This window comes from Pituophis catenifer, unplaced genomic scaffold, assembly GCF_029215685.1.
Source record: "Pituophis catenifer annectens isolate HBS135680 unplaced genomic scaffold, rPitCat1.0.hap2 SCAF_18, whole genome shotgun sequence".
NCBI lineage: Eukaryota > Metazoa > Chordata > Lepidosauria > Squamata > Colubridae > Pituophis > Pituophis catenifer.
This window is the reverse complement of record NW_027256898.1, coordinates 7,217,213-7,243,527: the sequence shown is the minus strand read 5'-3', so window position 1 is coordinate 7,243,527 and position 26,315 is coordinate 7,217,213. Positions and strand designations below refer to the sequence as shown.

General features: G+C 49.0%; 1 protein-coding gene across 1 annotated transcript in view; it reads right to left on the bottom strand.

Annotated features, from left to right (window-relative positions):
- DISP3 (dispatched RND transporter family member 3) overlaps window positions 1–24,629 on the bottom strand; it is a 32,640-nt gene extending 8,011 nt beyond the window's left edge. The window contains exons 1-13 of the mRNA XM_070956167.1: window positions 23,714–24,629; window positions 22,060–22,279; window positions 17,611–17,747; window positions 15,973–16,107; window positions 15,723–15,883; window positions 12,012–12,151; window positions 9,732–9,877; window positions 6,719–6,880; window positions 6,433–6,594; window positions 3,545–3,670; window positions 1,869–2,005; window positions 1,012–1,193; window positions 386–516 (exon numbers count right to left, since the gene is read on the bottom strand). Coding sequence (XP_070812268.1) covers window positions 386–516; window positions 1,012–1,193; window positions 1,869–2,005; window positions 3,545–3,670; window positions 6,433–6,594; window positions 6,719–6,880; window positions 9,732–9,877; window positions 12,012–12,151; window positions 15,723–15,883; window positions 15,973–16,107; window positions 17,611–17,747; window positions 22,060–22,279; window positions 23,714–24,629 — 2,755 coding nt within the window. The remainder of the gene's footprint in view (window positions 1–385; window positions 517–1,011; window positions 1,194–1,868; window positions 2,006–3,544; window positions 3,671–6,432; window positions 6,595–6,718; window positions 6,881–9,731; window positions 9,878–12,011; window positions 12,152–15,722; window positions 15,884–15,972; window positions 16,108–17,610; window positions 17,748–22,059; window positions 22,280–23,713) is intronic.
- Window positions 24,630–26,315: the final 1,686 nt, after the last annotated feature.

The following is a 26,315-nucleotide window of genomic DNA, read 5'->3' as shown; positions in this document are numbered from 1 at the left end:
TTTATGATGGTCCCTGGGTCATGTGATCACCTTTTGCAACCTTCTGACAAGCCACGTCAACGGGGAAGCCAGATTCACTTAACAACTGTGTTACTAACTGAACAACTCCGGTGATACAAAATTCCCATTCCCTCCCCATTCCAGGGGAAGGATATTGCAAAATCTCCATTCCCACCCCACTCTGGGGACAGCCAGAGGTGGTATTGGCCGGTTCTCCAAACTACTCAAAATTTCCGCTACCGGTTCGCCAGAACCTGCTGAATAGCACTCCAGGACCTTCAGCCTCCTCCCTCTGCTTCCTCTCCCAGCATTGCAACAAACCGTAAGTGTGCCACAATGAAGAGAACACACTCCCCCCCACCCACCCACTTCACAAGTGGCTCACCTCTCTCGCTTGGCACGAATAGGTATCCTTTGTTGGGTCCATCTGGACTGGAGCTGAGGAGGCAGCCCGGGGGTGCCAGGCAGATTCGGCCGTGGTACGGAGGCTTATGTGACTGGGCAAAATACAGCTTCCTGGGGAAGAGCAATAGCACGTAGACTTATATACCGCTTCACAGTGCTTTTACAGCCCTACGCGGCTTTCAGAGTCAGCCCTATTGCCTATTGCCCTCCAACAATCTGGGTCCTCACTTTACCCACCTTGGAAGGATGGAGGGCTGAGACAATCTTGATCTGGTCAGAATCGAACTGCTGGCAGTGGGCAGAGTCCGCCTGCAATACTGCATTCTAACCACTGTGCCACCATGGCTCTTATATAGCACTAGTAATAGCATTTAGTAGACTTATATACCGCTTCACCCCTTTCTAAGAAGTTTACAGAGTCAGCAACTTGCCCCCGACAATCTGGGTCCTCATTTTACCAACCTCGGAAAGACGGAAGGCTGAGTCAACCTTGAGCCCCGCCCCCAACTTTGTCTCACTGCTCCGTCCAATGATTCATTGCCGAGCATCTTCCGACGGCTGTCTGGACGCGTGCCAGGCCGCCTCTGCCCACCCGCTCGGCATTACCGTGTGCGTTGTTGCTCCTGGGTGGCCACGTAGAAGCTGAAGTCAGATTTCCACCCTCTCTTCATGTCGCATGATAAGCTGGTCATCATCCACTTCTTGCTGGCCCCTGGTTGGACATGCCCTACTGTGGACATACAAGCGGTCAGCCTCTTGGTGAAGTTACCGTAAGGAACTTTATACACCTAAGCATGGATTAATGAAAACACAACACTTCACTATAGGTCTCTAGAGGCTGGCGGGAGGGGGTGGGGGGGAGGGGGCAAACAGGGCACAAAAGACAACTTAAGGGGTGGCATGCCCCTCTCTGTTTGGCTCTGCCAAGAGGCACGGGTGGTGAGCAAGGAACCGGGAGCTGGCACCTGCCACCTGACTGTCAGCTCAAAGAGCAGCTATGAAGGAGGTCCACGACGGTTGCCCACAACCGTCGTGGAAGGATGAGCAGCCCTGCAGTCCAACAGTAATCTAGACAAGGGGTCCACTACTGGGCTATGGCCTCTTTGCAACCGGGTGATGTGAACGGCGGGCTGTGCACACGCGGGCAGCTCAACATGCCCACTGTCCACACAAGCTGAACTGTGTGTATGTGTGTGTGTATGCCAGCCTGCCACTCATGCAGCCCAGTTCCCCTCTCCCGCCCCTCCACGACGCTGCCAAGCCACAATGGTTGGGGACTCAGTGGAGACCTAGCTAGTCTACGCATCTTAAAAGATGGCATTCTAGGCAATGCCACCGACGCAAAAGCTGGACGATGCCCTACTGAAGGGAGCTAAGCTGCCCAGTTTGCCCCTCTGTGCTGATTTATGGTCCTCCCTGACAAAGGAGTCACCTCTTCATCACCTTCACCTGTCGATGCTTACCTGGAAGGACGGCACTTCTCCATCTTTTGCAGGTACTGTCTGCCAGGATGGCGGCACGGTGGCGTTGAGAGAAAACCTGTAGATCACCGGCCGGCTGTTGCCCTTGGATCTGAAGATGTAGACTGTTCCCTGGGGATCTGAGGAGACAAGACAGTCATCAGATCACCTGTTGTGGCTTGTCGGCCGCCGGCCCCTCCAACAGCTGAATCAGATGAGGAGGAGGAGGTGTGGGAGTCAGAGCCAGCATCAAGGCAACCGGAGAGCTCCGAGGGGGGAGAGGGAACGGAGCGGGCAGAGAGAGAGAGCTGGGGCCGTCCATCAGCCCTCAGATGGAAAGTCAACAGCCCCCAGGTCTGGAGGTGGCTGATGAGGAAGAAGAGGAACAGCTGGGCCCACTGCCTGTCGCGCGGATGCACAGAAGGCAGAGGAGAGGAGAGCAATGGAAATCTATGGGCCTGTCCTTGGGATGGAAGAGCCACCGCTGCTAGTGAAGCCCCACCCTAGCTCTGCGGATAAAAGGCAGGGGCGGAGATGAATAGGTGTGGCAGAGAGAGAGAGACAAAGAGACAGAGAGAGAGAGAGAGAGAGAGAGACAGAGACAGAGACAGAGACAGAGGCAGAGACAGAGAGACAGACAGAGAGAGAAATGGAGAGAGAGGCAGAGAGGCAGAGAGAGAGAGAGACAGAGAGAGAGAGACAGAGAGAGAAATGGAGAGAGAGACAGAGAGAGAGAGAGAGACAGAGAGAGAGAGACAGAGAGAGAAATGGAGAGAGAGACAGAGAGGCAGAGAGAGAGAGAGACAGACAGAGAGAGAGAGACAGAGAGAGGCAGACAGAGAGACAGAGACAGAGAGACAGAGAGAGAGACACAGAGAGACACAGAGAGAGAGACAGAGAGAGAGACACAGAGACACAGAGACACAGAGAGAGACACACAGAGATACAGAGAGACATAGAGAGAGAGACACAGAGAGAGGGAGGGAGGGAGAGAAAGGGAGAGAGAAAGGGAGGGAGGGAGAGAGGGAGGGAGAGAGAGACAGAGTGAGACAGAGAGAGAAACAGAGAGAGAGACACATAGAGAGAGACACACAGAGAGAGACAGAGAGACGGAGGGAGGGAGGGAGGGAGAGAGGGAGGGAGGGAGACATAGAGAGAGAGACACACAGAGAGAGGGAGGGAGGGAGAGAGAAAGGAAGGAAGGGAGGGAGGGAGAGAGACATAGAGAGAGAGAGACACAGAGAGAGACACAGAGAGAGAAAGGGAGGGAGGGAGGGAGAGAGAGAGACAGAGAGAGAGACAGAGAGAGACAGAGAGAGAGACAGAGAGAGAGACAGACAGAGAGACAGAGCGGCTGGATTCAGGGGCAAGTTTGAACGCAGGTGGTGCCAACATCCAAGATGGGTATTGAATTGGTGATACTGGAGCACATCCAGAGCCGCTGGCTCTGTGCCTTGCGTAGAAATTGCCTTTTTCAAACCGGTTTCCAAATCTGAATCGAATCAACCCAATTTACTCATTGAATCCAACAAGCATGGGCTTGCTGGTTTTCGGGTTGATTTTTTTTTCCCGATCGAATCGATGATTCTGATTAGATTCCTCGAGGGTACCCTAACAGGGTGGCCAACCATGGAGAGAAGCCCGTAAAAAAAAGATCCCGAGAGAAGGATGATGCTCACCCTGCAGCGTTTTGTCGTCTTGGGGGCTCCCTCGGCCGCTTCCCGGTGGCCCCGACCCCCTCTTCTTCTTCTCCAGAGAGGTGCGGATGTTATTCTGCAGATTACGGGGTTTTTCCTGAAACAACCCTGTCGCACAAGGTTAGTCAGGGACAAAAGAGCATCTCTCGTCAAGGGCGGCAGCACCGTTTTCACACGGAGGCGTAAACTCATTCAAGGGACACATTTGCATTCTGAAGAGCCCCTTAGATAGAGTTATTGTGTAGGACCTCAAGTAGGAAGAACAATTGATCTGAGGGGTGGAAATTCCCAACCCAAATTCCCAAATTCTAACCGATGAGAAATGACCCCAAAAGTCTGGAATGAGCTCCCCCCGGAGATACGGAGGATCCCGGATCTGCGTACCTTCCGTCGCGCGCTCAAGACTTTCCTATTTCATCAAGCTGGCCTGACCTAAGTCTTTCCCCTTTTTAAATGGAAATTTTAAATTTGGTTTTGAATTATCGGGGTTTTAAATTTGTTCAGCCAAATTATTTAATTCGTTTTAGTTTATTTTAAATTTTGTATTTATATGTTTTATTCTATGGCTGTTCACCGCCCTGAGTCCTTCGGGAGTAGGGCAGTATACAAATTCAATAAAATAAAATAAATAAATAAAAGTTAAATAGCATTGTTTTTAGTCAGTCAAAAAAGAGGGCTGTGAAAATATCTACAGACCCCTCACATCTGGGACATAAATTGTTTCAACTTCTACCCTCAAAACGACGTGATAGAGCACTGGACACCAGAACAACTAGACACAAGGACAGTTTTTTCCCGTGTGCCATCAACTCTGCTAAACAACTCATTCCCACAACACTGTCAAACTATTTACTATGACTGTATTACTATTATTCTTCTCATCCTTCCTGTTACCTATCTCCTCCCACTTATGGCCATAACCTTGTTGCTTGTATCTTTACAATTTATATTGTTTTATTTAGTTTCCTAGTATGATTTTGATTGCTTATTTAGTATCCTAGGACTATCACTAAATGTTGACTCCTAAGGTTCATGATGAATGTATTTATGATGACTATATGTTCATGATTTATCACTTGTTGCTTGTATGCACAGTGAGAGCTTATGTACCGAAGACAAATTCCTTGTGTGTCCAATCTCACTTGGCCAATAAAATTCTATTCTATTCTATTCTATTCTATTCTATTCTATTCTATTCTATTCTATTCTATTCTATTCTATTCTATTCTATTCCATTCCATTCCATTCCATTCCATTCCATTCCATTCCATTCCATTCCATTCCATATTTTCCATTCCATTCCATTCCATTCCATATTTTCTATTCCATTCCATTCCATTCTATTCTATTCTTAGTATGATTTTGATTGCTTATTTAGCATCCTAGGACTATCACTAAGTGTTGACTCTTATGGTTCACGATGAATGTATTTATGATGACTATATGATCAAGATTTATCACTTGATGCTTGTATGTACACTGAGAGCTTATGCACCGAAGACAAATTCCTTGTGTGTCCAATCACACTTGGCCAATAAAGAATTCTATTCCATTCTCGTTTAGGCTGGCCATTGGAATGCCTTTCTCTTCTAAGTCCTCAACGTAGAGTTATTGGGATAAATTGAAGAGAGCCTGCCTGCCTGCCTGCTTGGTAAAATGAAATTCTCTTGTTCTTCTGGTACAGATGAAGACTAATTAGATCTGGGAACACAACTTGCTCTCCGGTTATTGAATCACTGCCTGCCTCTTCTGGCCTGAAATTCATAATGTGATCAGCAGCTGTTCTCCTGGGTTTCCAATAGTAATTGATCCAACCCTATTTAGTTACGAGTGGGATCAAACCTGAGATCTTGTCCATGCTTGGTGAGCACAGGAAATACGAGAGACTCGTATTTCCTGTGAATCTTTTCATACTGATCCAGCTATCAGGGGGAATGTAGCTGTCCAGGGTCCTGACCGTCATAGGTAAACGGAGGCCTTCTAAAGCAGGACTGTCTTAACCTTGGCAACTTTAAGACTTGTGGACTTCAACGCCCAGAATTCTGGGAGTTGAAGCCCACAAGTCCCAAAGTTGCCAAGATTGGACACCCCTGTTTCTAAGGGGAAAGGAAGGGTTCTGTCCTAGAGCTAAAGATTTCCCTTGGATGAGAAGATTCCTCCTGCCTTCCAACGTTCCCAGAGATCAGTTTATCTTGAAGAAACATGGTTTAACCTGAACACAACATGGAGGTCATTGACACTCTCATGCCATGTTCTACCATGGTGACTCATGGTTGTGGCCCGCCAGTGGCCAGTGGAGCTGGAAACAGATTCGGACAGTGAGGAGGTTGGGGAGGAACATGGGCCAGTCCTGGAGTCTGGGGAAGGATCTGATGAGGGCTCTGCGTCGGAGGCAGAGAGGGGGCCAGGGCCGGATGCCAGTTATCAGCTGCCTTCAGAGTCAGACATCAATGAGGCAGACAAACAGCTGGAGCCTGTTCCCAGTGTGTGCATGCACAGAGTTGCCAGATGAAGGGAACAGCTAAAGAACAAGGGTCGACTCAGGAGTAAAGCCACAGGTGGACGATGAATGGCCCCTCCCAGAGGGAATAAAAGAGGAGCGAAAGGGGAGTGGAGTTTGCAGGAGACAATTAGTTCGCTTAATTGGTTCGTGACTCTCCGAGACTCCTTGCCAAGTTTTGAAGATATCGGCTCTCCAAGCCAGATAAGGTCTGTGACTGTCAATTCTCCCTTGAAAGACTTTGCTGAAGGTGAATGAGAGGAATTCACAGTAACTTAATAAAAATGGATTTTTGTCAAGATATGGACAAAAATGCTTTGTGGTTTGGGGAAGCCTAGGTCAGAACACTCATGGGCTCCGTCAAACTCACCTGAGCAGGTAACACAAGAGATGCCCTCAGCACTCAAGTTGTACTTGAGGTCCATCAACACCTGGATGTTGGTATCGGGCCTGAAGAGGAGAGGGGCGCGGCTAGCTGGGCGAAGGCGGCTGGCGAAGAAGATGGAAAGGATGAGGACCAAGACAAAGAGCCCTGGAATGAGAAACATGGGCAGACAGAGGCCCTGCATGAGATGATACTCAGGCTACTCTACTTATGGTAGGCCTCCATAAGCTTGTTTTTAAATCAAGGAAGTGCCTAGGTGCAGGCGACTTACCAACAATCACCCATTTGTTTTTGACTGCCGACCATAGTGCCCAGCACTGGAGGAGCTTCTGCAGGTGAGTGATCAGGTGTCCCGGGCTGTCATTGTTGGTAGTGAGGTGGTGGTTTTCGGGCAACACAGATACCAAGGGGACATCTCCCATCTCTAGAGCAACTGGCCAGAAAAAGAGAAGGGAAGGGCGTCTTGAAGGACATGATACAAACACCGGCCACAGACCAGACCAAAGCCCTCTAGATACCGAACTAAGCAAAGTTAGTCTGTCAGAGAATTCATGACGGGCAGAGACATGGTAACAAGGTCAGCCAACGAATAGGCATAGCAACTAAGTCAGCCAGTGAGGACTGTTTGGAAACTGAAACTGGAAGGAGTCTGGGCGTAGCCCTGTATTAACCCTCACACATATGTGCTAGTCGTTCCCGACTCTAGGGGGCGGTGCTCATCTCCCGTTCAAAGCCGAAGAGCCAGCGCTGTCCGAAGACGACTCCGTGGTCATGTGGCCGGCATGACTAAATGCCAAAGGCGCACGGAACGCTGTTACCTTCCCACCAAAGGGGGTCCCTATTTTTCTACTTGCATTTTTTTTAACATGCTTTTGAACTGCTAGGATGGCAGAAGCTGGGACAAGTCATGGGAGCTCACCCCATTACGCGGCGCTAGGGATTCGAACCGCTGAACTGCCAACCTTTCGATCGACAAGCTCAGCGTCTCAGCCGCTGAGCCACTGCGTCCCCTTACACAGGTTATTACACAATAACTTAATTAACCTTCGCTTAAAACATGAGCAACAGTGTGCGGTATCAGGTTTTGATGTCATCTCAAATAAATTGCACTCCCAAACAATTAATCTTTGCTGATATATTCCATTTATTGAGTATGACAGATCTGGCCCCGACTTCGTCGTAGCCGATACTAACCCTCTGACCCCTTCCCTTTCCATTCCCCAATTCTCATCTTCTCATTGGCCATCTTCCAAGTCAGTCTCCCCAGCTTCTGACCTCAACCCACAGGAATGCCCCCCTCCCATCCCATCTCCTAGGGGATATTATCTACAGAGAAAATAAGTAGGTGAAAAGTCAAGTCTCGTCTCCTCCTTTTTATGGCAGCATCAGAATGCTGACATGCGTTGGCAGCCAACAAAGCTAATACAATCCTTGATTGTACAAACAGAGGCACAGAATCAGAATCACACAAAGTGTTAGCATCGCTTTAGAAATCCTTAGTAAGGCCACCCCTGGAATACCGCATCCAATTTTGGTCACCCCAGTACAAAAAAAGATGTTGAGACTTTGGGAAAAGTGCAAAGAAGAGCAACTAAGATGATTAAGGGGCTGGAGATCAAACTACATGAAGAACGATTGCAGGAATTGGGTCTGGCTAGTCTAGAGAAAAGAAGGAGTAGGGGTGATATGACAGCAGTATTCCAGTTTTTGAGGCGCTGTTACAAAGAAGAGGGGGTCAATTTATTTTCTAAAGGGCCAGAAGGCAAGGTAAGAAACGACGGATGGAAACTAATCAAGGAGAGAAGCAACCTGGAATTAAGGAGAAACTTCCTAACAGTGAGGGACAATCAACCATTGGAACAGCTTGCCACCAGAAGTTGTAGGTGCTTCATCACTGGAGGTTTTTAAGAAGGGACCGGACAGCCACCTGTCTGAAATGGTAGAGGGTCTCCTGTTTGAGTAGGGTGCGGGAGTGGGCCGCTGGGGGTTCACAGGGGTTCGGGAGAACTTCTAGCTAAGATTCTGTGCAGTTCGGAGAACCCCCAAATCCCACTCCTGGCTGGCCCCGCCCACCCCTCTCTGCCCCGCCCCTCCCAGGAGTCTCCACACGGCCCGTTTTGGATGCAGGTAATTGCAGGTTGCGTGCGTGGCCCTCCCGTTTCCGGCCACCAGAGGGCCTCCGGAGCCTGGGGAGGCCATTTTCATCCTCCCGGAGGCTCAAGAAAAACCTCTGGAGCCCGGGGAGGGCAAAAATGTCCCTCCCCTTGCCATGGTGCAGGAGGCTGGCTAGGCCACGCCCACCATGGCCACGCCCACCCAGCAACCAGGCAGAGAATCCCTTGCTAAAATTTTTGAAGCCCACCCCTGAGCAGGGGGTTGGACTAGAAGATCTCTAAGGTCCCTTCCCGCTCTATTCTAATCAATTCCTCCAGTATCTCTAGGAAGGAGACACAGATATCTGGCTTGGGGTCTAGGAATGGGCCCCGGCTAAGGGACTGGGATGGAGGGGCAGTGGCCGATGTGCCGGGACGAAAGACTGGGGGGGAGAAAAGTTTGTGGCTAATAACGCAGAGGCGAAAACCTTAAGGTGAAACAGGCAAGGCGAACAGACCGAGGAGAAAAGTCCAATTCCGCTGGCTTTGTGTATTGATGTGCGTGGGCAGCTGTGTTTGTGACCCACTACCTGTTGAGGCTCTGACCCCCGAGCCCATCTTATCAGAGGAAGAAGGCTCCGAACATGAAGGAGAGGAGCCAGCCAGGCCTCCCTCTCCAGGCGCCTCCTCTCTGGCAATGCCTCAGGTGTCTGCCGAGAGAGAGGAGATTGACCAGGAGCCAGGTGTCTCTGATGACAGCGATGAGGGTGATAAGTCGTTCCTGGATCCATGCCAATGAAGGCGAGATAAACGTTTGCAGCAAATGAGGAGGCGTGCCAGGAATTAAACTGAGTCACTGGACCACACCCCACAGGCTATATAAGAGAGTGTGGTGGCCATTTAGACTCTGTGATGGACAAAGCCAACTTCTGGCTAGTCACTTTGTACAACGCCTAAATCTGCTGAAGGTTCCATGTTTGAGTTGGACTGTTTTGAAAACTGTGTGTATTAGTTGGTGTTATCTGGTGGAGGAACACTACCTCTTCTTGTAGTAAAGCACTTGGCAGACGGTTATCATATTGCTGCCAAGTTCCTGATAACGAACCTTGTGTGTGCCGAGTACTTCTTTAACCCCCGGCTGGCTGTTTGTGTGTGTGTGGGGACGGGGACAGAACACTACCCGTGACTTACCTGGCTCCTCCTCCACATTCAGCAGGGGGATGTCGTCATCCAGGTAAGGCAGAGTGCCCAGGCCTGACCTGCCAGCCACTGCCAAGGAGACGAACAGACCGTCCGAGCTCTGCAAAGCGTTTTCCTTTGTGCATTTTTTACTGCATCTGCAGACCAGGGAAGGGAACAATGCCAAATGAATCTCACAGCGCTTTCTATCCGGGTGAGACAGCTGTGCCCGGCTTTGTTGGCGGAGCGAAGGGGGCAGACCAGCCGAGCTGCAAAACAGCTACAACACCAGGCAAGGATCAGGTGCACCTGGTGTCTGAGCAATTACCGTCGCTAATGCATTGGGCAGGCGGACGGAAAGAGAAGGAGTTGGGGGGGGACTGTCTGGAGCCCCCTCCCAGATAGCTGGGCTCATTCACCAGATCGTTGAACACTGTGCTTGCCAAATTTAAGGACGTTACTCCAAATTCGGTAAACGTTGGTGTTTTTTTTTTTCTTTGGGTAATGACACGCAAACCCTTTACAGGTAGTTCTCGACTTACAACAGTTCATTTAGTGACAATTCAAAGTTACGACGGCATGGGAAAAAGTGACACGCCCATTTTTCACAATTACAGTCTTTGCAGCATCCCCATGGTCCAACGGTGGGTTGCCCCCCGGTTCGGTCCGGTTCGTGCGAACCGGTAGTAAAACCGGCGGGATGCTCCACCTACACACCCGGATGTCGTCATAGACGATCTGCGCATGCGCGACCCCGTTGCGAACCGGTAGTAAAGGTGAGTAGAACCCACCCCTGCCGTGGTCACAGGATCAAAATTCAGATGTTTGGCCACTGGTTCATATTTACGACGGTTGCGGTATCCCGGGGTCAAGTGATTCCCTTTTGCGTCCCTCTGACGAGCAGAGTCAATGGGGAAGCCCGATTCACTTAACAACTGTGTGACTCATTTAACAGCTGCAGTGATTCACTTCACAAATGGGACCTAAACAGTCGTAAAATGGGAGCCAAACTCACTTAACAAATTTCTCACTTAACATCAGAAATGTTGGGCTCGACTGCGGTCATTAAGTCGAGGACTGCCTGTACCAATTTCAGACAACAGAAACATTTAAATAAGGACTCTCTTGATACAGTAAATAGAGTTTTGGTTAAGGAAAACAAATTGGGAAGCACTGACTGCTTTTCCTTCCACTTTTCCTCCTGGTTTATATTCATTTTGAAGGAAGAATAGGCGAAAAGTGCCTTCTAAAAGAGAACAGCATCTGAGTACATTCTTTTGGGTGGACCCTGATAATCCAGCTAAATCGATTTCTTTTCCTCGAGAAGCACAGCTGCTCTTGCAGGCCTGCTTCACAAAGCGGATTTATTTTTATTTTTACCGTATTTTTCGGAATATAAAATGCTCCGGACTATTAGATGCACCTAACGTTTTGGGGGAGGAAAACAAGAAAAAAAAATCTGCCTCTGCCTCCGAGCAATTTTCCTCCTTGCAGCAAACAGCAAACAGCCTGCTTTAGTTTCATTATTTTCAGCACAGCTTGATTAGCACAAGAAAAAAAAATCTGCCTCTGCCTCTCAGCGATTTGCCTCCTTGCAGCAAACAGCAAACAGCCTGCTTTAGTTTTATTTTCATTTTCAGCACAGCCTGATTAGCACAAGGAAAAAAAAATCTGCCTCTGCCTCCCAGCAATTTTCCTCCTTGCAGCAAACAGCAAACAGCCTGCTTTAGTTTTTCATTTTCAGCACAGCCTGATTAGCACAAGGAAAAAAAAATCTGCCTCTGCCTCCCAGCAATTTTCCTCCTTGCAGCAAACAGCAAATAGCCTGCTTTAGTTTCATTTTCATTTTCAGCATAGCCTGATTAGCACAAGAAAAAAAAATCTGCCTCTGCCTCCCAGCAATTTGCCTCCTTGCAGCAAACAGCAAACAGCCTGCTTTAGTTTCATTATTTTCAGCACATCCTGATTAGCACAAGAAAAAAAAAATCTGCCTCCCAGCAATTTGCCTCCACGCAGCAATAGGCAATGGCAATCTCTGCAGCCTGAAACAGCTGAGGGTTGGGAGGCTGTTCTAACCAACAATCAGCTGCTTGTGCTAATCAGGCTGTGCTGAAGCTGAAATGGGCTGTTTGCTGCAAGGAGGTAAATTGCTGGGAGGCAGAGGCCTGTGGGTGGACAGGGCTATATTCGGTGTATAAGACGCACCCAAATTTTCACCCTCTTTTAGGGGGGGAAAGTGCGTCTTATACTCCGAAAAATTCAGTAATTTAAAATAGATTCAATTGACCTTACCTGGCCTGACAGGTGTTTTCCAGCGAGGACCAGTAGAGAGACCAAATCCCCAGAGCAGCTGGCATAGTGAAAAGGACCCCAACCCAGCAACAGGAGACAATCAAGGACATGAAGAGGCCAAAGTCATGGACAGCTGGGATCTAGGAAAGAGACAGGGGAGAAGGCAGGAGACTGTCAGGTTTCGATGTCATCTCAAATAAATTGCACTCCCAAACAATTAATCTTTGCTGAAATATTCCATTTATTGAGTACGACAGATCTGGCCCCGACTTCGTCGTAGCCGATACTAACCCTCTGACCCCCAAACCCTTCCCTTTCCGTTCCCCAATTCTCATCTTCTCATTGGCCATCTTCCAAGTCAGTCTCCCCAGCTTCTGACCTCAAGCCACAGGAATGTCCCCCCTCCCATCCCATCTCCTAGGGGATATTATCTACAGAGAAAATAAGTAGGTGAAAAGCCAAGCCTCGTCTCCTCCTTTTTATGGCAGCATCAGAATGCTGACAGAGACAGGTTACCATCTCCTGGCGATCCAAGAACAACAACAAAAAAAATACACTACTTTTTAAAAAATCAGCATGGGTTTTTTTGCATAAAAGAGGACAAAATTGTTGGCTTGACAATTAGATAGGACAATAGAAGGAAGAGAGTCATGATGTCACTTTAAAACAGAATAGACATGGTTTGGATGACGACAGAACTCAGGAAGGACGTAGAAGAGGTGGAAATAATGACAAATATGTGGGCAGATCACAACCCAGTAAAAGTAATATGGAAAGGACAACGGAGAAGGAAAAGATGGACGATGAATAAGGAAATATTAAAAGATAAGGAATACGTACAGATGATGGAAAAAGAAATGAATATATTTTTCAAGATGAATACAAAAGAGCAAACCTCACTTCAAAATCTATGGGACACGGCAAAAACGTACATAAGAGGCCTGACAATTGCATATACGGTGAAGAAAAAGAAAGACAAACAACAAACACGAGACAACCTGTTAAAAGAACTTAAAAAAGAATATGAATTTGATCTACAGAAGGAACCCCCAAATAAAACGATCCAAGGAAAAAATAAATTTGACAAAACGTGAAATTAATTTGATCGCACAAACAGAAATAGCAAGGAAAATTAAATCAGCAAAACAAAATCATTTTGAACGTTGCAAATAAAACAGGATGTTGGTTGGCTTCTGAGTTGAAAAAACGAAAAAGAGAAAAGAATAATACACCAATTACAAGATGAGACAGGAGAGATACATTATAGAAAAGCTTGGTGACTTTAAGATGGGTGGGCTTCAATTCTCAATTGAAGCCCGCCCATCTTAAAGTTGCCAAGTTTGGGAAACACAGCTTTAAGAGAAAGAGTTCAATCTAAGAATTGTTCTTCTAACTGCTGTGAAGAAGCTTGCGAGCCTTTATAATGACTTTAAAATAGGTGGACTTCAACTCCCAGAATTCCCTAACCAGCTGTCAGGGTTCCAAGTAATACACCCATAGCAAACATAACTCAGAGGCAGGTAGATTCCTCAAAGAATAGTTTTATTTGGATATATCATATTGGCACAGGCTGGTGAAAACCGACTCTGAATGTCCCCACGGTTTTCACCTAATTAAAAAGTTTTCTCCTTTCCCCAAACAATCAGTCACATGGTCCAATCAAGGTGTCGCCCGGTTGCCTGGTAACTTGACTCCTCCTCTCTCCGGCCATCTGTGGAAGTGTCCTTGGTTCCCAGGAGAAAGTATTTTGTTTTGGCTACAAACCCCAACTATCTCTATTCCAGTGGTGGGTTCCTCCCGGTTTGGCCCGGTTCGGCCAAGCCAGTAGTGGTGACAATATGAGTAGACCGAATCCTCCAAAAACAAATGAGTAGACCGGAGCCTCCAAAAACAAATGAGTAGACCGGAGCCTCCAAAAATAAATAAGTAGACCGGAGCCTCCAAAAACAAATGAGTAGACCGGAGCCTCCAAAAATAAATAAGTAGACCGGAGCCTCCAAAAACAAATGAGTAGACCAGAGCCTCCAAAAATAAATAAGTAGACCGGAGCCTCCAAAAACAAATGAGTAGACCGGAGCCTCCAAAAACAAATGAGTAGACCGGAGCCTCCAAAAATAAATAAGTAGATCGGAGCCTCCAAAAACAAATGAGTAGACCGGAGCCTCCAAAAATAAATAAGTAGACCGGAGCCTCCAAAAACAAATGAGTAGACCAGAGCCTCCAAAAATAAATAAGTAGACCGGAGCCTCCAAAAACAAATGAGTAGACCGGAGCCTCCAAAAACAAATGAGTAGACCGGAGCCTCCAAAAATAAATAAGTAGATCGGAGCCTCCAAAAACAAATGAGTAGACCGGAGCCTCCAAAAATAAATAAGTAGACCGGAGCCTCCAAAAACAAATGAGTAGACCAGAGCCTCCAAAAATAAATAAGTAGACCGGAGCCTCCAAAAACAAATGAGTAGACCGGAGCCTCCAAAAACAAATGAGTAGACCGGAGCCTCCAAAAATAAATAAGTAGATCGGAGCCTCCAAAAACAAATGAGTAGACCAGAGCCTCCAAAAACAAATGAGTAGACCGGAGCCTCCAAAAACAAATGAGTAGACCGGAGCCTCCAAAACTAAATAAGTAGACCGGAGCCTCCAAAAACAAATGAGTAGACCGGAGCCTCCAAAAATAAATAAGTAGACCGGAGCCTCCAAAAACAAATGGGTAGACCAGTACAGCTCTGCAAGCAGTTAAAAGCCTGGTAGACCAGTACCTCTGCTAAATCCTAAAGAATTGTCACATGACCATCAAGCCATACCCACAAAATAAGCCACGCCCACAGAACCGGTAGTAAAAAATTTTAGAACCCACCCCTGGTCAGAACCTGCTGAAACCCACCTCTGCAGTGTGGCCTCAACACTGAAGCCTCAAAATGGCCTCGGACAGGTCAGTTTCAGGTTTGACACTCGCCCTGCTGGCAGGGGAATTCTGGGAATGGAAGTCCGCCCATCTTAAAGTCACCAAGCTTGGGAAACATTGCTTTAAGAGAAAGAGGTACATCTAGAATTGTACTTCTAACTGCTGTGAAGAAGCTTGGAAGCCTTTAGAAGACAGCAGTGAGCGATAGTGTTCTGCCCCAGCTCCGGATTCCCAAGGATATTGACACACACCAATGGTCCTTATCAAATTTATTAAGTAGACAGAATAAACCAGAGTCTGGCAAAGGTTGGCAACCAGCCCAGAAAACAAGATACGATAAGACTTTTCCAAAAATGCTCTGATGATAATTACAAGTTGTTTCCAGCAAGAAACTTACTAATTGCGTGCGACGTAAATAGGCTAAGAGAGTGGCCAATTAGCCTCAAGCCTTACTCTCGAGGAGACCTCCTCCTCCTGAGTAGCCACTCCTGCCTTTTGGCAGCCCTGCTTGCTCGAGCATTGAGGAGAGGCTCCTCCACTTCACTCTCTCCACTTGAAGGAGCCTCTGGAGGTTCTGAAGGCCCTGGCTGAGTCTCTGCCTCTGGCACCACATCCTCTTCAGCCTCCTCGCTGTCCGACACGAGCACCGGCTGTGCCGGCTGCTGGCGCGACACCACACCAGCCTCCTCGTCATCGGGATCAGCCACAATCTGCGCAGACCGCTGGCGGCCCACAACAGACAGTGGAAAGCTGGCTTAAGGCGTGGGTGACCCATGGACTGATACGGGTGGGGAAGCTTGGCTCACCTGGGAAAAAATGTTGGCGGCATACGCCGCAGCCGTGGTTAAGGAGGTGAAGAAAGTGGCTTTGCCAGCTGTCTGGATGGTGTAGATCATCCTGAGGTTGAGATCTTTCAGATGAGTGGCCTGCCGATAGGTGTTGATGAAGACGAAGACGTCGTCCACCCCTGAGAAATGACACAGGGAGGGAGACGGTTAGGAGGCAAAGTTTTGGGGGAGGGAGAACAGCCCCTGACCCGGTTGGATCGTCTCTTACCGATGCCCACGATGACAAAGGCCGCCACTCCGTTCAGGATTCCCAGGTACTGGATTCCGAAGACAATGTGGTACAGAAAAAGGGCCACCAGGCAGCTGATTCCGATGCTAGCAATGCCAAAAAAGGACAGGAAGACTGCAGGAAGAGAGAAGAGAACAGATTAACAGAGTGAGAAGGGACTTTGTGGGTCATCTAGTCCAACCCCCTGCCCAAACGGGAGACCCCTACACCATTTCTGACCGATAGCAGTCCGGTCTCTTCTTGAAAGCCTCCAGGGATGAAGCTCCCACAACTTCTGAAGGCAACTTCTGTTCCATGGGTTGATTGTTCTCACTGTCAGGAAATTCCTCCTTATTTCCAGGTTGAATCTCTCCTTGTTCAGTTTCCATCCATTATTCCTTGTCTAGCCTTCGGGTGCCTTGGAGAATAGCTTGACCTCCCTCCTCTCCGTGGCAGCCCCTCAAATATTGGAAGACTGCTATCCTGTCTCCCCTGGTCCTTCTCTTCATTAAACTAGACATACCAAGTTCCTGCAACCGTTCTTCCTATGTTTTAGCCTCCAGTCCTCTAATCATCCTTATTGCTCTTCTCTGCGCTCTTTCTAGAGTCTCCAGATCTTTTTTACATCGTGGCAACCAAAACTGAATGCAGGATTCCGAGTGTGGCCTTACCAAGGCCTTATAAAGCGGTATTAACACTTTTACATGATCTTCTCTGCACTCTTTCCAGAGTCTCAGCATCTTTTTTTTTTATAATATGGTGACAAAAACTGGATGCAATATTCTAGGTGTGGTTCTTACTAAGGCATTATAAAGTGATTTGATTGGGTCCCCGTAATCCGTCCAAGTGGAGATAAAAAAGAACATGATGTCAGACCTGGAAGCATTTGAGATTTCAGGCCCGCCACATTTTTCTACTGTGGGAAAATGGGAGGGGGGATTGCATAAAGAGCCTTGATAGTACAAGGATTTAGTGCACCCTGTTATTAACACAGCTGCCTGCAATTTCTGCTGGTTCGAATCTCTCCAAGGCTCAAGGTTGACTCAGCCTTCCATCCTTTCTAAGGTAGGTGAAATGAGGACCCAGTTTGTGGGGGCAATAAGCTGACTTTGTATAAAATATACAAAAGAATGAAGGCTATTGCTTAACGCATTGTAAGCCGCCCTGAGTCTCCGGAGAAGGGCGGCATATAAATCAAATTAAAAAAAAAAAAAAGTATAGGTGATATGTAGTCAAAATAACATTCCTTTCTCAGAGAGTCAAGGACGCCTTGCCCTGGCACTTGGAGTCGGATGATTGGGAGGTATCTCCAGTTTGGACAGAAGATGATTGGACTATGTGGGGACTGGGCAGGGATTTGAACTTTCACTTGGGTGGGGAAAACCTGGAAACTTTCAGATTTGGATTTTCCCAGATGTGCCAATATGACATCTTCAATAAAAAAGGAACTCGGAGTCTTCTTTCGTTGGGTGTGTTATTTGGAACCCTGACATGTGATCTTTCTTCCAGGCCCCAATCCAAAACAGGGTCCCTAATGCTGGGGGTTCACAGCTCCCCCCAAGAACTCAAAGGATGGAAATCCCTCCGGTCTCAGGTGCGAGGGGGTCCCAGGAGCAGAGCAGTGGCCGTTCTCCTTACCTGAACACGACGCCAGGAGGTAGACCAGCACCGCAATGCAGGAGCTGCTGATGAAGGCGAGCAGCATGTCATTCTTGAAAATCTTCCTCACTTCGTAATCAAACAGGTCCGTTCCGCCGTACAGAACCTCCACTTTGCTACAGAAAAAAAGCACGGGAGGTCGGTTGGCCTGACACGTTTAACTTGGTTAAACTGAAATACCCAGTAGTCCCAGATTTACAACATTTTATTGTATTATATTAGTGACCGTTCAAAGTTACAACAGGACTGATATCCCTTTTTCACACTTATGACCGTTGCAGCCTCCCCCCCGCATGGTGATTTATATTCGGGTGCTGGGCAACCGACTCGTATTTATGACGGTCCCGGGGGACATATGTTCCCAGGGGTGAAATGCTCCCGGTTCGGACCGGATCGCCCGATCCGGTAGCGATGGAGGCGGGTGGTTCGGAGAACCGGCAGCAAAAATCCCTGCGGCCACCGCCCCCCATGCCCATAATCATCAGAGGCTTTTTTTTTAATTTTTAAAAGCATTTTTTCTACAACCTCTTTGGCTGAAAAAAATGCTTTTAAAAGCATTTGCAGATCGGGCAAGTCAGCTGGGATCGTCAGAGGCTTTAAAAAAAAAAGAAAAGAAAGCCTCTGACGATCAGGGAAGTCAGCTGGGATCATCAGAGGCTTTTAAAAGCATTTTTTTTTACAACCTCAAAGAGGTTGTAGAAAAAATGCTTTTAAAAGTTAAAAAAAAAAAAGTTGGCCACGCCCACTCAGTCATATTACCCACCCCCAACAAGCCACGCCCACAGAACCGGTAGTAACAAATTTTACATTTCACCACTGTGTGTTCCGACAAGCAAAATCCTTGGGGGAGCCAGATTCGTTTAACGACCGTGCTACTTATTTAACAACGGCAAGGGATTCACTTCACAAACGCGGCAAGAACAGTCGTCAAAACGGGACGAAACTCACTCGGCAAATTTCTCACTTTGCGACATACATTCCGGGCTCAGTTGTGGTTGTAAGTCGAGGAGTACCTGTAATCGCTAGGTTGCATAATAGGCTGAATGCTCCGTAGCCAAACCCTACATCTGCCATCTCCCCCTAGAAATACCCCAAACCAGCTGGACGGGCTGAACATAATGGGGGGGGTGGGCAGGTTTTACAATCTGGAGGGCCCTGAATTTGCGGAGGAAGCTGTGATTTGTGTAATAAACCACGGAGGGCTAAATAAAGAACAACACGCTTAGCCATAGATCACAGCTCCCAAACCATGGGAGTTACATCGTTCCCCGAAAAAGCGAAGTATGGCACTGCACACGGTGCAAGAGAGCACGTTTCCCCCCGCCCTTCCATCCGCCACGCAAGCCCTCGGCTGCCGATCTCCAGGGAATCCTAAACTCTGATTATTTGAAAGAAGAAAAGAAAAGGGGGGGGGATAATCGTTTGGTATCTTTAGGAAGTGCAGCAGCCTGTGTCCAAAGCTGCATGAAATAGCCCAGCTCTTTAGGAGGGGGAAGAGAGAGGGGTCTGGGAAAGTTAATTAAATGAGGGAAGCAATTAAGCCCTCGCAGCAGGGGAGATGGGCTGGGGAAGGGGGTTCCTGCGCTGACTCCTGGAGGTCTCTTTCTCTCTCTCCTTCTCTGCTTCCATGGCTCCTTTGAGCCAAGAGCATCAAGCAGAGATACACACACACACACACAGAGACAGAGAGAGAGAGAGACAGAGTGAAACAGAGAGAGAGAGGGAGACAGAGAGAGAGAGATGGAGTGAAACAGAGAGAGACAGAGAGAGACAGGGAGAGAGAGAGAGAGGGAGACAGGGAGAGAGAGGGAGAGAGACAGACAGAGAGACAGACACACAGAGAGAGAGACAGGGAGAGAGAGAGAGAGAGAGAGACGGAGAGAGACGGGGAGAGAGAGTGAGACAGAGAGAGAGAGAGAGACAGAGAGAGAGGGACAGATAGAGAGACACAGAGACACAGAGAGAGAGACACAGATACAGAGACATAGAGAGAGAGAGACACAGAGAGAGGGAGGGAGGGAGAGAGAGAGACAGGGAGAGGGAGAGAGAGAGACAGAGAGAGAGAGAGAGAGAGACAGAGAGAGAGAGAGAGAGAGAGCAACAGAGAGAGACAGAGAGAGACAGAGAGAGACAGAGTGGCTGGATTCAGGGGCAAGTTTGAACGTAGGTGGTGCCAACATCCAAGATGGGTATTGAATTGGTGTTACTGGAGCACATCTGATTCAGATGCCGCTGGCTCTGTGCCTTGCGTAGAAATGACCTTTTTCAAACCGGTTTCCAAATCTGAATCGAGAGAGAGAGAGAGAAAGAGAAACAGACACAGAGAGAGAGAGAGACAGAGAGAGAGTCAGGGAGAGAGAGAGAGAGAGACAGAGACAGAGAGAGAGAGACAGAGAGAGAGTCAGGGAGAGAGAGAGAGACAGAGAGAGAGTCAGGGAGAGAGAGAGAGACAGAGAGTCAGGGAGAGAGAGAGAGACAGAGAGAGAGAGAGAGACAGAGAGAGAGAGACAGAGAGAGAGTCAGGGAGAGAGAGAGAGACAGAGAGTCAGGGAGAGAGAGAGAGACAGAGAGAGAGAGAGAGACAGAGAGAGAGTCAGGGAGCGAGAGAGAGAGAGACAGAGACAGAGAGAGAGAGACAGAGAGAGAGTCAGGGAGAGAGAGAGAGACAGAGAGAGAGTCAGGGAGAGAGAGACAGAGAGAGAGTCAGGGAGAGAGAGAGAGAGACAGAGAGAGAGAGAGAGACAGAGAGAGAGAGACAGAGAGAGAGTCAGGGAGAGAGACAGAGAGAGAGACAGAGAGAGAGAGAGACAGACAGAGACAGACAGAGAGAGAGTCAGGGAGAGAGAGAGAGACAGAGAGAGAGTCAGGGAGAGAGAGAGAGAGAGACAGAGAGAGAGAGAGACAGAGAGAGAGAGACAGAGAGAGAGTCAGGGAGAGAGAGAGAGAGACAGAGAGAGAGAGACACAGAGAGAGAGACAGAGAGAGAGTCAGGGAGAGAGAGAGAGAGACAGAGAGAGAGAGAGACAGAGAGAGAGAGACAGAGAGAGAGTCAGGGAGAGAGAGAGAGAGACAGAGAGAGAGTCAGGGAGAGAGAGAGAGAGACAGAGAGAGAGAGAGACAGAGAGAGAGAGACAGAGAGAGAGTCAGGGAGAGAGAGAGAGAGAGACAGAGAGAGAGACAGAGAGACAGAGAGAGAGAGACAGACAGAGAGAGAGAAAACAGCACGATCTGAAATATATCAGACCAGGAGTCCCCAACCCCGGGCCATGGTCCACTACTGGCCTGGTGTGAAACCAGGCCACAGGAGATACGGGCAAACGTGGATGCGTGAAGCTCCACTCATGCGAGTGGCAGGCACTTTCACTCGTGCGCGAAACTCCGTTCGTGTGAGCAGAGAGCATGCCCGCCCACCACATGCACAAATGGAGCTGCAGGCGCACACCTGCCACTCACATGTCCCCTGCCCAAGCTGGAATAGTTGGGGGCCACTGCATCAGACACGTTTAATGCTGGTTTAATCCTTGCATTCACAGGGCCCGACCTGCCCCAACATGACTCAAACCCTGGCTGGGTTCACACCTGACACTGAACCCCAGGGAACCCATCCGAGCGGAATCTTGCGAGATCCATCCCCGCAGAAAGCTTGAGCCTCTCACTTTTACTTCTCAGCCCCAGCGGGAAAAAGGGCCCTCAAGCAGGCAGGCTCCTTTTGTGCTGCAGCTACAGAGGGGAGGACTCGCATGTAGAAAGCTCGCTCTGCAAGGTTTCCTGACCCAGCCGTCACGACCGTTAAGTTGACTCGCAAATTTATTCTGATTTATTTCCTGGAGCCATCAACCTCAGCTCCCAATGGCTGGAACCCCATCTTGCTGTTGCCCCTGAGAGGCTAACTTTCTACAGGAGAAGAGCCACGGATGTTTCATCCATCCCCGCATTGTGAAAGAATCCATTTCAACCAGAGGTGGGCTGCTGGGGGTTCGCAGGGGTTCGGGAGAACCTCTAGCTAAGATTCTGTGCAGTTCAGAGAATCCCAAATCCCACTCCTGGCTGGCCTCGCCCACCCCTCCCTTCCCAGGAGTCCCCATGCGGCCCGTTTTGGATGCAGGTAAGTGCAGTGTGTGCACAAAGGCTCGGGGAGGCTGAAAAACGAGCCTACTGGAAATCCCAGAGGGCCTCCGGAGCCTGGGGAGGCCGCTTTCGCCCTCCTGGAGGCTCAAGAAAAGCCTCCAGAGCCCGGGGAGGGTGAAAATGCCCCCCACCCACTGCCATGGTGCAGGAGGCCAACTAGGCCATGCCCACCATGGCCACGCCCACCCAGCAACCGGGCAGAGAACCCCTTGCTAAAATTCTTGAAGCCCACCCCTGATTTCAATCCTTCGGACTGGAAACTCAGGCGAGGATGGAGCAGGGCAGAACCTCTGTGCTCACCTGGTAGACTCCTTGGCCAGCAAGGCCACGTAAGTGACCACAAAGTTTTGAAACTTCCGGCACTGTTCTTCCCAGCGGTCATCCATGGAATAGTAGCTGGGCAGGGGAGCGCCGAAGAGGACCTCGCTCCGCAAGAGAGAGCTTTTCTTGTTCTCAGCCGAGAGGCCCTCGTCCACATACCAGTAGAATTCCGGGTGGGTCATGGCCAGCTCCAGAGACCCTGCGGGAAACAACAGAGTAACAGAATGACAGAGTTGGAAGGGACCTTGGAGGTCTTCTAGTCCAACCTCCTGCCCAAGCAGGAAACTCTGTACCATTTCAGACAAATGAGTTGTCCAATCATTTCTTAAAAACCTTCCAGTGTCGGAGCATTCACAAGTCTTTCTAAATGTTAAGACCAGGGGTGGGCTGTTGGGGGTTCGCGGGGGTTCGGGAGAACCTCTAGCTAAGATTCTGTGCAGTTCGGAGAGCCCCCAAATCCCACTCCTGGCTCACCCCGCCCACCCCGCCCCTCCCAGGAGTCCCCATGCAGACTGTTTTGGATGCAGGTAAATGCAGAGTGTGTGCGGACGCCTGGGGAGGGCAAAAAACAGGCCTACCAGAAGTTCAGGAAGGCCGGAAATGGGCTCCTGAGGGCCTCCGGAGCCTGGGGAGGCCGTTTTCACCCACTCGCAGGCTCGAGGAAAGCCTCCGAAGCCTGGGGAGGGCGAAAACGGCCCCCCTACCATGGTGCAGGAGGCCGACTAGGCCACGCCCACCCAGCAAACGGGCAGAGAATCCCTTGCTAAAATTTTTTGAAGCCCACCCCTGGTTCTAACTGTCAGGAAATTTCTCCTTAGCAGTCTGAGGAGGAAACCCCCGCCCCCTGGTCCGATGGGGACTTTCTCCTTTGCCCTGCTTTGCTGTTTGAGTATCCTCCAAGCTACAGTATGATTCCCAGCATGCTCTACAGAGCATGAAAAGACTGCGGCTGGAGAGACTCAGTGGTGGAGTTGCTTGCTTTCCTCTTCCCTCCTCCTCTTTTATTTTATCCCTTCTTTTATTGACTCTGGCTATTTTGGACACAGGGGAGCAATTATTTAAGCAGGCGTGGGGTAGGCAGGAGCTCTGGCAACTCTACTAAAGGAGCCCTGGTGGCACAGTGGTTAGAAAGCAGTTCTGCAGGCAATCTCTGCCCGCTGCCAGGAGTTCGATCCTGACTGGCTCAAGGTTGACTCAGCCTTCCATCCTTCTGAGGTGGGTAAAATGAGGGCCCAGATTGTTGGGGGCAAGAGGCTGACTCTGTAAACCGCTTAGAGAGGGATGTAAAATACTGTGAAGTGATATATAAGTCTAAGTGCTATTCCTTCCTTCCTTCCTTCCTTCCTTCCTTCCTTCCTTCCTTCCTTCCTTCCTTCCTTCCTGTTAGAATGCAGTATTGCAGGCTGACTCTGCCCACAGCAAGGAGTTCAATGCTGACCAGTTCAAGGTTGACTCAGCCTTCCATCCAAGGTTGGTAAAATGAGGACCCAGATTGTTTGGGGCAACAGGTTGACATTGTAAACCATTCAGGCAGCGCTATAAAGCACTATAAAGTGGTATATAAGTCTTAAGTGCTATTACTACTCCTTGTCCTAGGTTGGCCCAGTCCCTCCACCCAACCCTCAAGGCTCACCTTGGATGTCGGCGAGCTCTTGTCCGAGGCCATCGTAGTATATTTTTCCACCCCTCTCTGTGGGGAAGAAATAGGTCATGAGGGAGCTAGGAGGGGAACAGTAGGAGTAAGACCCCAAAGGGAGATCTTTGAGGACCTCGTGAGGCTTCCAGCAAAACTCCTGGAAGTGAGGATGGTCCATAATTTTGCGCTCCACCTCGTGGATCGTCAACAGGCGCTCGGAGGTGAAGATATTCTTCTCGGCATCTCCCCGAGCGAGGAAGATGAGTTCGATGCGCCAGTGGGCGTGAGTCTGGGTGTTGGCGCTCACGGTGGTGCTCGGATACTCCCACCGAGGGACGGGACTTCGGGATTGGTGGGAGGTGTGGTTGGCTGGGCCAGCCTGATTCCGGCCCGTGTCCCTTCGCTGCCTCCGGGAGAGGTTTGGGGCCCACGTCCGCGAGGCGTTGCGCTGGAGGTGCTGCAGTTTCTCAAAAATCAGTCTCCGTAAGGTCTCCGAGCTGAAATCAGCCAGGTCTCGGCGGCTGCGTCCCCACAAGCCGAACTGGGACTTGAGGGCCAGGGTGAGGGCATCGAAGCGCTGCGACGACTCGTGGTTGCGGATCTCAAAGGCGTTGTACGAGATGTCGATGTCCAGAGCGGGGTAGTGGAGGAACATGGTCAGGGCCAAGCCGGCAGGAATGGCGCATCCCAAAAAGAGGATGAGGCTGGCGGAATAAGGGTTGGTGAAGACCCAGCCCACCACGGTCCAAAAATCCGAGGATGGGAGCGTCACGAAAGTGGCCCGGTGCTTGGGCTTCCACTGGCATTTCCCACAGAGGCGGGACCCTCTGGTTTTCATGCCAGGGCCACAAGTCCCCTCTTCGTCTTCATTGCCGCACCCATCTTGCAATAAAGCGTCGTCCTCCGTGTCCATTCCTAGAAAGAGAAGAGGGGAATCAAGAGGTCCGAACAGAATTGGAGGCAAATGGGTGAACCGCTAAACTTAACATGCAGAACCGCTAAGAAATGGATCGCACTTCCTGACACCAGCCAGGAAAAAAATCGGAGGGATCCTTGGTGCTCTCTGAGTTTGGTAGTTTCCTTGCAGGCCTTTCGTCACACAAATGAGGTAACGTCATCCGTGCTAGTACTAAAGGGAAGGAAGGGAGGGAGGGAGGAAGGGAGGGAGGGAGGAAAAGAAAGAAGGGAGGGAGGGAGGGAAGGAAGGAAGGAAGGAGGGAAAGAGAAAGAAAGAGGGAAAGAAAGAAAGGAAGGAAGGAAGGAAGGAAGGGAAGGAAGGAAGGAAGGAAAAGAAAGAAAAAGAAAGAAAGGAAGGAAGGAAAAAAGGAAGGAAGGAAGGAAGGAGGGGAAGGAAGAGAAGGAGGGAAAGAGAAAGAAAGAGGGAAAGAAAGGAAGGAAGGAAGGAAAGAAGGAAGGAAGGAAGGAAAAGAAAGACAGAAAGGAAGGAAGGAAGGAAGGAGGGAGGGAGGGTGGAAAAGAAAGAAGGGAGGGAGGGAAGAAAGAAAGAAAGAAAGAAAGAAAGAAAGAAAGAAAGAAAGAAAGAAAGAAAGAAAGAAAGAAGAGAGGGAGAGGGAAGGAGGGAAAGAAAGAAAGATTGAAAGAATGGAAGGAAGGAAAAGAAAGAAGGGAGGGAGGAAGGGAAGGAAAGAAAGAAAGAAAGAAAGAGGGAAAGAAAGAAAGAAAGAAAAAAGGAAAGGAAGGAAGAAAAAGAAAGAATGAAAGGAAGGAAGGAAGAGAAAGAAAGAAAGAAAGAAAGAAAGAAAGGAGGGAGGGAGGGAGGGAAAGAAAGAAAGAAAGAGGGAAAGAAAGGAGGAAAAGAAAGAAAGAAGGAAAGGAAGGAAGGAAAGAAGGAAAAAAGAAAGAAAGAAAGAAAGAAAGAAAGAAAGAAAGAAAGAAAGAAAGAAAGAAAAGACCTCAATCCATTTTCCTTGAGAGTCCTTCCTGCCTCTTCCGCTGCTCGAGTAGGAGGTTGGACTAGAAGATCTCCAGGATCCCTTCCACCTCCAATACTCCATGTTTTAAACTAATGCATCTAAAAGTTTGGCAAAAAGTCTTTGAGTGGCTCCCATCTGGCCGTGTTTTCCCCAAAATGCCAGGCATTTCCTTTTCATTCGTGGCCTAACCCTGAGAACTCTGGCTTCCTCATATTTTTTCTTCGCGCTCTTAAAAACTCCAGCCGGTTTTTTTTAAATGTGAGACGCGGAAACGGCTCCTTGCATTTCCCCGGCCCGCCTCCTCTTCCGAGAAGAGATCCTTCCATAGACCAGGTATAGGTTTTATATTTATATCTCCTACGGTGAGCCAACTCAATCCATCAAAGCTTCTGCCTCCTGAATCACCTCATTAAGAGCCTTTTTTTTTTTCCTGAGGAAAATTATCAATCGAAAGAGAACGAAGACAAGACAGAGAGAGAGAGACGTGCCAAAAGCGACATGTTGTGTATAAATATAACCCTTTCTCACAAATCATCCAACGTTTCGTCTTTATTAAGAGCTTTCAGATCTTTCCTGGCAAACCTCCCAGGATTAAAAGAGGCTTCACATCTGCGAGCTCATAATTTGGTTGTTTTTCTAAGAAGCCAAAAAAGCTTCCAGGAGGA